General features: G+C 39.8%; 1 protein-coding gene and 1 pseudogene across 1 annotated transcript; both read right to left on the bottom strand.

Moving 5' to 3' along the window:
* Positions 1–872: 872 nt before the first annotated feature.
* On the bottom strand, positions 873–5,541 carry psmd9 (proteasome 26S subunit, non-ATPase 9). Its single transcript, XM_041901043.2, has 6 exons — positions 5,274–5,541; positions 4,878–4,977; positions 4,510–4,703; positions 4,261–4,362; positions 3,995–4,083; positions 873–1,074 (listed from the first exon to the last, which is right to left on the bottom strand). Exons 1-6 carry the CDS (start codon positions 5,448–5,450, stop codon positions 1,047–1,049), a joined length of 690 nt encoding a protein of 229 aa, XP_041756977.1. The 5' UTR covers positions 5,451–5,541; the 3' UTR covers positions 873–1,046.
* Positions 5,542–7,134: 1,593 nt separating this feature from the next.
* On the bottom strand, positions 7,135–9,795 carry LOC121583973 (annotated as a pseudogene).
* Between the last annotated feature and the right edge of the window lie 1,434 nt (positions 9,796–11,229).

Raw genomic sequence — 11,229 nt, forward strand, 5'->3', positions numbered from 1 at the left:
TGTTGCCTTCTCACCAAGCTGCTTGCCTATTGTCCTGTAGCCCATCCCAGCCTTGTGCAGGTCTACAATTGTATCCCTGATGTCCTTACACAGCTATCTGGTCTTGGCCATTGTGGAGAGGTTGGAGTCTGTTTGATTGAGTGTGTGGACAGGTGTCTTTTATACAGGTAACGAGTTCAAACAGGTGCAGTTAATACAGGTAATGAGTGGAGAACAGGAGGGCTTCTTAAAGAAAAACTAACAGGTCTGTGAGAGCCGGAATTCTTACTGGTTGGTAGGTGATCAAATACTTATGTCATGCAATAAAATGCAAATTAATTACTTAAAAATCATACAATGTGATTTTCTGGATTTTTGTTTTAGATTCCGTCTCTCACAGTTGAAGTGTACCTATGATAGAAATTACAGACCTCTACATGCTTTGTAAGTAGGAAAACCTGCAAAATCGGCAGTGTATCAAATACTTGTTCTCCCCACTGTATATATATATTGCATTCTTATTTTTCAGGGGATGCTTCAGTATCCTCATTACCCATACTTCCTGCGGCTAAGGGTATCAGGCAAGGTTACTCGTCATGTGAACAACTAACCAGTAACCTTGCCTATTGTTGAGTAACTTTGCCTGAAATCAGAAAAATTACAATGTCTCCCCAAGCTAAATTGCTTAGGCTTTGTGGAAATTGTAAATGTCTCTAATATCAAAAATGAATTAAATATTACACTGATTATGCTTTTTTCATGTGTCAATGTTTTATTTTTATTTTTTACTTGAGCTGTTAAATCAGGTGAGGAGTTGGGCAAATGGAAATGTCAGCCGAAGAAATGTTTTAATCTTTTCACACTGAAAGCAATATGTAAACTCACACATAAAATTATGTTAATGCTTTTTATTAGAACATGAAATTGACATTGAATCAATTGAAAATGTCAGTCTTCTAATTTATGGGCTCAAACAATTCCTTTACTCATAGCCATCCAGTGGCATAACAGAGTAAGGCTGGTGGTAAAGTTGACCCCTTACGATCTTGCTGGTCACATGGTCCTTATCATCTGTGGATGGGCACAATGTTGCATCTGTTGGGAAAACAATTAATAAGCAGTCAATAGTTTATCTTCTACAGTTGTCATGGCACCCTATTGGCAGCCTATGCAGAGAGCTCCTGTATATATATAGTTTTACAAAAGTGGTATGAATTATTTTACTTTATTTTTGAATAGCCAAATTAGTATAGATTTAGTTTGGATAAAATCAAATCAAATCCTGCCCAAGAATGAATGGCAAACCAGCTTTTCAAGATAGCTAGCTCATTCGAGGAGTCGCCTGAAGCGTGAGAGGAATGGGAGATAGAGGAATACAGCAGTGCTGAGGCAGAGGGCTCGTAATGAGGACGACTGGCTACTAATCTGAACTGTGTGGTGAGCTTTCTGGTACCCAGAGCTTCTGGGGCATCACCCAAGTGGGTGCTACACAGAGTGGAAGAGGAGAAGTCCAGTGGATATAAGAGTCAGGCTGGTTCTCAGACTTGCCCTCTACAAGATCTTCAGCAGACTCAATCACCATCATCTACCATTCTCTGACCAGCTCCCTCCGCTCAAGCCATAAACTGACCCTCTCCATCTTCGGAGGATGCAGCTTTCAAAGACTTTGCCTCTATTAGTTGACCGGTCATATAATATTGCTTGTAGTTTTTTTGTTCTTGAATCGGTTTGAGATTCTATGAAATGCACTATAGAAATGTAATAAATTATTAATTATAATTTAGCTAACAATGCTAGCTAGCGGTTTTGATTTTAATACATCGGCCTACATTGGGCGGTTTCTATGGTCTCCTTGATCGAAGAGGGGGACTACAATGAAGTGGCAGTGAGGAATTAATTGCTCAAGAGTATTCCTCCAAAGTTATGAGTGGACTGTATCCTGAGTGAGTGCCTGGGGAGCTAAAATACAAACTACATCTCGTTCTACAAGTGTCCTACCGCTACGGAGAAGACACAGACGGCGAGACACCTTGAGCTACCTGCCTACCCCCAGACGACCTGATCTGTCTGCTCAGGTCCTCCTGTTGGCCACCTGCACATCCCTCTGCTCAAGCCTTGTGCTATAGACTGTCGCTCCATGTGTTGTTGGAGGCTTAAAGTACTCAGAACTTTGTAGTCCCCTGTAGCTCAGTTGGTAGAGCATGGCGCTTGCAACGCCAGGGTTGTGGGTTCGTTTCCCACGGGGGGCCAGTATGAAAATGTATGCACTCACTAACTGTAAGTCGCTTTGGATAAGAGCGTCTGCTAAATGACAAAAAATGTAAATGTAGTCATTCATATTTTTAATTTAATTGATGTTTGTTTTGCTTTTGCATGTGTCTGAATTCAAAATTGATGAAATAATTTTTCCTCGCCCATCTACACACAATACCCCATAATGACAATATATTGTACAATATTTGCACATTATTCTTTTAAAAATAAAAAAAGAGCCATTTTCAAAACAAAACTCCACACTTTGTATTCAGGACATAAAGTTCATATCTTTGCCAAATTTCTTGCAGTTTCATTTGAGTACCTTATTGCAAACAGGATACATGTTTTGGAATATTTTTATTCTGTACATTATTGCTTCTTTTCACTCTGTCATTTAGGTTAGTATTGTGCAGTAACTACAATGTTGTTGATCCATCCTCGGTTCTCCTATTAGAGCCATTAAACTCTGCAACTGTTTTAAAGTCACCAATGGCCTAATGATGAAATCCCTAAGCGGTTTCCTTCCTCTCTGGCAACTTGAGTTAGAAAGGATTCCTGTATCTTTGTAGGGACTGCGTGTATTGATACACCATCCAAAGTGTAATTAATAACATCACCATGCTCAAAGGGATATTCAATGTATGTTTTTTTTTTTAGGCAGTGGTTTAAAGTACTTAAGTAAAAATACTTCAAAGTATTACTTACGTTTTTTTGTTGTTGGTATCTGTACTTTACTATGACTCCTTTTACTTTACTACATTCCTTAAGTAAATATGGTACTTTTTACTCCATACATTTTCCTTGACACCCAAAAGTACTCATTACATTTTGAATGCTTAGCAGGACAGGAAAATAGTCAAATTCACACACTTATCAACCGAACATCCCTGGTCATCCCTACTGCCTCTGATCTGGTGGACTCACTACACACACATGCTTCGTTTGTAAATTATGTCTGAATGTTGGAGTGTGCCCCTGGCTTTCCGTTATTTAAAAAACAAGAACATGGTCCCATCTGGTTTGCTTAATATAAGGAATTTGAAATGATTTATACTTTTACTTTTGATACTCAAGTATATTTTAAACCAAATTCTTTTAAACTTTTACTCAATTAGAATTTTACTGGGTGAATTTTAATTTTACTTGAGTCATTTTCTATTAAGGTATCTTTACCTTTACTCAAGTATGACAGTTGGGTACTTTTTCCACCACTGCCAAAAGGTGCCCTTCTTTGCAAGGCACTGGGAAACTTCCATGGTCTCTGTTGCTTAATCTGTGTTTGAAATTCAGATAATTGTATGTGTGGGGTACAGAGAAAGGTAGTCATTCCGAAATCATGTTAAACACTATTATTGCATACAGAGGGAGTCCATGCAACTTATTATGTGACATGTTAAGCCCATTTTTACTCCTGAACTTATTTAGGCTTGCCTTAACAAAGGGGTTGAATACTTATTAACTCAAGACATTTTAGCTTTTCATTTAATGAATTTCAAAAAAATAATCTAAAAACACAATTCCACTTTGACATTATGGGGTATTGTGTGTAAGCCAGTGACACAAAATCACAATAATCAATTTTAAATTCAGGCTGTAACACAGCAACATGTGGAAAAAGTCAAGTTGTATGAATACTTTAAAAAAAGACACTGTATATGATATGCATCTTGGCATGGCATGTATTTTAAATGTGAACCACAGTAAAGTTAGATCAAATAGTAATCAGTCTAATCTCCAGCTCAATAGGTAGGACACTCACCCCAGTAAACCTCTGCCTGACCACCGCTGTGGGGTAAGGCCCATTTGGGTCTTCTGGCCATTTCGAATCACTGTAACGCTTAATGGTTTCTAAGGAACAGAAAATACAACATTTCATGCCTGGTAAGTTATCACTGTAGTGACTGCATTTCATATTGCTGTCATAATGGCACATGTTACCCCCCCCCAATGATGAGGTCATTTGGCATATGAACAATTAAATACAAGTGGTTATAACATGATTATTCTGATCACAGAGTAACATACCCCTTCACTATGCTGAACCACCGAGGCAATATTCTGCAGGTTCTGGAAGTTCCCTGTGTTGATGGATCCAAATGCTATGATTTCATCACTAACTCTCAAGCCCTATGAGGAAAAACATCAACTTATCACAACTGAAAACAAAACCACTCTTAAATAACCCCAAACAAACACACTAAGTAAATAACAATGTCTTTGGGTAAACACATTCTATATATGTGTTAGGTAAATCTAGAAACCTTAAACACTCACAGCCTGACAGGCAGGGGAGCCTTGTGAGACAGCATCCACACGGGCGAAGGGAGAGGGCAGGGTGACCTCCTGCTCCATGGACTCAGTCTGGGATTCTGCCTGGTCCTGCTCACGCTTCGCCTTCTCTAGAGCATGAAGCCTGTGCAGGGCCTCTTCGATTTCCACCATAATGGCTTTGTGATCATTCTGTAGACCTGCCACATTGACAAGGTGGCCATAGTTAGCAGAAAAAAATCCAGTAGGCAGTAGCACACATGAACAAGGGAACCGCTTACACACTACACTGTAAATAGTTTGTCTGACTGTTGTCAAGTAATGTGTCAGTTAAAACATGTTATATTGCACAGCAGTGCTACAAGCTCTCTTACAAGAAATACTGTGCCTTGCTGTTCTGATCTGGTACACATTAACATCTGCGCGAGGGAATCCCTCTGCATCAACCAGAGGACCTTCCATTCCAACCTCTTGCTAAAAGAGAACACACACAAATGATTGAAGGGAAATCATATTTATTGCGTCATATCATAGCCTCACAACACACGCACACGCGCGCGCGCGCACACACACACACACACACACACACACACACGTTGTTTCTAACGTTATATAAGACAGACTGAATAAAACCAGCATTGATTGACGTAGCTACAACATATTGGGAAAAATAACCACATTTGAGCTCGCTAGCTAACGTTAGCTCGCTAACGGTAGCTGTTCTGAAATGTAAACAAACAACGTATCCATATGTAACGTTACCAACTTACATCTTCCAAAACGTCGTAGTAAGCTTTAATTTGTTCTTCAATATTATCTTTCTTTTTTATAAGACTTTGGATATCTTCCATTGTTATTGTCGAATTTCCATCGTTGTTTTCCTCCGTCATCTTCATGATTCTTCTTCTTCTTCTTCTTCTTCGATGAGGTTTAACGGCGGTTGGCATCCAATTTGTTGCATTACCGCCACCTACTAGCCACCAACTCCCTTAAATTTCGCTTCAAAAATAAAATAAAGAAATACCCTACCATCTAACACTACACTCACAAATTCAAAAATATTATTAATAATTAACACCACCCTACTCCACTATTTAAATATATTCATTCCGACCCATCTTCCATTACAGTCCCCTGTAGCTCAGTTGGTAGAGCATGGCGCTTGCAACGCCAGGGTTGTGGGTTCGTTTCCAGTTTGAAAAATGTATGCACTCACTAACTGTAAGTCGCTCTGGATAAGAGCGTCTGCTAAATGACTAAAAATGTAAATTCTTCACTGCCTCAGCATATGACAACTTCTTCACTACTCTTACCCTGGAAACCTCAACCTGCCTCTCTCGCACGGGACATTTCTGATCCCCAGCCCCATGCGCACCCCTACAATTAGCACATAATCATCACTCCTTTCAATGGCGCCCTTTTCTTGAGAGCGAAACAATTTCTTCATGATTCTCTCTCGTCCGGAAATTCAAGAACTACAACTACCAGTCCGTGAATAACAAAAAAGTTAACATTCTTAGGCGCAGTCACTATTTCCGGTTTCTATGTGTCGCAAACGTTGTTAAATGACTACGTTTTCGTTGCAAGACAGAAGGCAGAGCTAAAATGGCTATCATATAAAATGTATTTAGAATAAAATAAGCTTTTTGGTTAGGTTAAGCAATGCAGATTGGCTTTACAGCTCGGCCTGATACTCAAGACAACCGGAGGAACTCAGATACAGAATAAAATAATGTCCACTTACCTTATACATTTTTTATTTTATTAGATGTTCTGCTGTACATTCACTAACAATTTCTTCATGATCTTTGGAAACGTTATTTAAAACATGTAAACATGGTACTCCACAACAGTGATTACATGGAATACAATCAGCTTTATCCTTAACATTTAAACAAGAACAGGTATATGCAAGGGATTTTAACTGTACCTTTAACATAGTCTAAGTCTAATATTGGAAAGTAACATGTAATCCATAATCACAAACCATTGAATAAATTATTCTACTTTGACTGAGCCACCTCTTATTTACAGGGTTTATCAATCTTCATTACTATTTTATCACGTTGTTTGCATAGGCACTTAGATTACTAAATGAAGATAAACCTAACAAATATGATAGCAGCAATCAACAGTAAGTCTGCTCACTACCCCAGTGAGTGCTCAATTATTACAAAAATACTATCCTACTGTCCTGATATTCGACAAACTTCAGCATCCAAGACATAGCTTTTCTCTGACAGCATGTAAGAGCACATATCTCGTAATTATGAAAGTGACTCATGTACAAACAAATAAGAGAACCTTAAACGTTGAACAAGGTCAAGAATGTAAACATCGATGACAGCACTTTGTGACCTGTGAAACCAAATAGGAGAAATAATTTTTATGTGAAAAGTTGGCATCAAGGAATGTTGAGGTCTGTTTGTCTGTGAGGATCCCACCGAACCAAAAATGTGTGCCATTATTTGGTGCCTCAATTGTTATCAATTAAGCTGCTTCCTATAGTCCTACAGAAAAACGTATTGTTGTCGATCACCTGCAACTCACCTATATTTACCCCACAAAGCTCACACAAGCATTAAGAACCAGGGTCAAGGGGTTGCCCACTGTACCCCAGTCTTAATATGGCTAACACTCTGTCTCTGTTAGACAAGTGTTGTTGTTGGACTCTTGACCCTCTAGCAATAGCACTGACTGGTCTTTACATCATCTGCCTGTGTTAGAGTAGAGACAGAATGGCTTTGCAAAAACTCTGACTTTAATTTTTTCTTGTGCCAGAGCAGACTGGGTCGTTACCTCATCTACCTGTGCCTGGACCGACTGTACCTACTGCTGTAGCTGCCCTTTGAGGGCGTTCATTCCTTGGTCCTCCTTCTTCTGTCTGCCCTTAAGGTCCTCTAGTTGGTCTTGTGTCTCCATGGCTATCTTTTATCTCTCACTGCCCCTCTTGGAGGAAGCATGGCGACCCAGCATGTACCCCTCAAACTCCTCTCGGCTAAGATTGAGTGCTGGCCCATCCAGCTTCTCAACGAAGGCCACTGCGCAACGTTAAATTGAGAACAAAACGAGAAAATTACCAAAAAGGACTCGTAATCTCAGCACGAAGTCTATGTACAATCAACGAGTATATGCATGTACATATTATTATCTCACCAAATTGGTGAAGTAGTAGCCATTCTCTCCTGCCATCAGGCTGTGAGGGAGGCCGAAGTGGATCACATACTGCATGTTGGAGTGAAGCCGGGGTGGGTAAATCAGGCCAGACAGGAAGTCCACGTAAATCAGGCCAGACAGGAAGTCGTCAGCATTTGCTGGGTCACTATTGGAGGTGGAGAGAGCCTAGAAGACATTCTGCCTGCACTTACACACGCATGTAAGCTTGTCCTGTGGCGCTCGCTTGGCATCCATCTAAATTATGGCTGGCGATTGTGAGTGTCACACAGTTAGTACACAGGAGAAATTTGAAAAGGTCTGGAAATGTTTTAGTCAAACTAATTTAATTATTTGGCTTTCTTCATACTGACATTTCTGTGTTACTGGTGCCATGTTTTATCAAAATAAAGGAACATTGTCTTCTGTTACATTACATTTTAGTCATTTAGCAGACGCTCTTATCCAGAGCAACTTACAGTGCATTCATCTTAAGATAGCTAGGTGAGACAACCACATATCTCAGTCACCTGTTACAGCAGGCAGAAAGGGATCATTGACAACAGGCTTCTCATCAGGAAAAGGCACTCTCAGTGTGTGGGGGGTGACCCAGTTTAAGGACCTGTCAATGTTAAATTCTAAATGAAAAACAATGGTGAACTAAGTTGAATCACAATAGTAGATGAGTCCTTAACATTGCTAAGGAAGATCTTGGTGATGCTAGATAGATAATGATCAGGGGAGGGGGTTTGGTAATAATGCTAGACTTCAGACAAGGCTACGCATGGCTGTTTGACCGTATCCTCCTCTAGAGTGCCAAGTCTTTCACTTCATCGTCACAGCAGAAGACCCACTTGTGCAGACGTGTCATGATCAGATTCTCCATGTGCTCTATCATCTGAGAGACCTGAGCTTCAAATAGACCTACCAATAACAGACACAGTTAACAAGTATGTGAAGTTGAGGAATAGGGTCATGATCAGCATCATGTTCAAGACTATGTACAATCAGTCAGTATGCCAAGTGTTCAGTTCAATACAGAGTGCAATGGGACTGATATTGAAGAACTAACTAAATTATTGTCTTCGTGTTAGCTTAGTGAACAAACATTATAGGCCCACAATAATTCACATAAAATGTGGACCCACACAGCAGCTCAGAATAGCAAAATGGCCTGATTACTCACTACTGAAATACACAGCGATGTTCTGGTAAAAGTCTTGAACAAGTTCAGACTGCTTCTGCACTGGCAGGTCCTGCAGCAAAGAGAAAGAGAATATAACAATAACATGAAATAAGTGAGAGGCTTTATTCGAACTTCAGAAAAGGCAGCTATGAGGTACATAAAAACAGAAGTTGAAAGAGAAAAGTAATTGCAGAGGTAACAGAGTGGTGATAACAGAGAGGAAGGAAGCACTTTACATGGAAAGCCTCCATGGTGTTGAGGAAAGCGGTGCAACGGGACTGCAGACGCTGGGAGGATGGGTTCCTCAGCAGCTTCAGGAAGCTGGTGATGTTCCCCTGCTCAAGGATATGATAGTCTTTTAAGTCTGCCACCTGGCCCTCTGAAGTCTCTGAAACGGCATAAGGCGTCTCAGATAAGATTAGCTATTACAGCGTTGGCTAAACGTGTTGTTGCTTCGTATCACTTTAGATTATAATACTCATAGAGTTGTGGAAATGACATTATAACCATTTTCAATGACTGAACTGAGATGAAGTGCAGGGGAATCACCTGGGCGTTTAAGTGGGGACAAACCACCCCAGAAGAGTCTCCGCATCGTGTTAACTCTGCGACCCTTCTCCATATTCCTCTTCTCCTCAAATTTGGAAAAGATGAAGGGTGAACCTGCATCATTGTGGGGACTGACAGCAGAGAACAACAAAAAGTTAACATTTGAATATGTCCCAGTTAGAAAGACTGATCTGTCTCTGGTGGACTTGTGTTGCCAATGTTTATGAAAGAGAATAAAACATTTACCCAGTCTCCTGCCTATCAGCCTCTGCTTTGCGGGTTCGTTCTCACCAGCACTTGGTGCAAAAGCCCTGCCATGCAGGGTTGCCATAATAACCACACACATCCTTGCATAGAAGCTCTGCATGAGTGACTCGGATCCCGCTTCACTGCTCTGTTGCCATACTTCAGCTCTCTTTTACTCCCACCTGGTGACATAGCAAACACAGGTCAAAGTCATTGCATAATTGTTTAAATGTTTTGAACAACTCATAGACAAACATACGTACAAGGCAGGATGTAAATACAAACACAGATATAAATATATTTTTTACATAGCATAGTTGCAGTTAATATAACGATCAGCATGTAGCTAGATCAAAATGTTCATAATAAAGATGACCAGTAAATTATTAATAAAATAACTAACATGATGCCAGTTGATCGAGCATAACCACTGATTATTCTCAGACTGATTCAGAGGTATTGTCTGACAGTTCAATAAAACATATTCCTTAGCTAAATGCATTCTTGTTCAGCAAAGCAGTCTTAATTCCTGGTAATATAAAATAACGTGTCGCACTTCATCAGTTTTCCCTCTACCGTTACCACTTCAGCTACCAAATTCTAGCCTCTTCACTACTGGAGACCTGTGTAATGTCCCAGAGCGAAGAGGCTATCCAAATTCAAAACCTAGTCATTGAGTACATTACAAATACAGACCAGACTCAGAGAGAGAAAGCTAACTAGCTACCTGTTCAAATTAGTTTACCTTTAGCTAACTAGTTAACCAAGAAATACACTTCATGTACAAAGGTATATGGACACCCCTTCAAATTAGTTGATTCGGCTATTTCAGCCACACCCGTTGCTGACAGGTGTATAAAATCGAGCACACAGCCAAGCAATCTCCATAGACAAACATTGCCAGTAAAATGGATTTGCTGAAGAGCTCAGTGACTGTCAACATGGCACCATCATAGGATGCCACCTTTCCAACAAGTCAGTTCGTCAAATTTCTGTCCTGCTAGAGCTGCCCCGGTCAACTGTAAGTGCTGTTATTGTGAAGTGGAAACGTCTAGGAGCAACAATGGCTCCGCCGCGAAGTGGTAGGCCACACAAGCTCACAGAACTATTATTGTTGACGATATATTGTTTTGTCAATATTGCAATCTTTTTTTTGCGCTAGCTTGCTATACCTGTACCAAAACGCCACTATTTTTCCTTCATAGCTTGTTCTCAATCTTCTTTTTAATAGGGAGCCAATTTGTTTTCAGACCCTTTATTTCCATGATCGATCAAAACTATTTTTTACGTCTCTCTCGTCCTTCTACATGTGGTGAGCAATATGTATGAAACACGAATCGCAATAAAATCACAATATCGAATCGCAATACATATAGAATTTGGAGAATCACAATGTACAGTACCGGTCAAAAGTTTTAGAACACCTACTCATTCAAGGGTTTTACTTTATTTTTTACTATTTTCTACATTGTAGAATAATAGTGAAGACATCAAAACTATGAAATAACACATATGGAATCATGTAGTAACCAAAAAAGTGTTAAACAAATCAAAAAATATTTTATATTTCAGATTCTTCATAAACCCACACT

The sequence above is a fragment of the Coregonus clupeaformis genome, chromosome 16 (assembly GCF_020615455.1).
Source record: "Coregonus clupeaformis isolate EN_2021a chromosome 16, ASM2061545v1, whole genome shotgun sequence".
NCBI classification, from domain to species: Eukaryota; Metazoa; Chordata; class Actinopteri; order Salmoniformes; family Salmonidae; genus Coregonus; species Coregonus clupeaformis.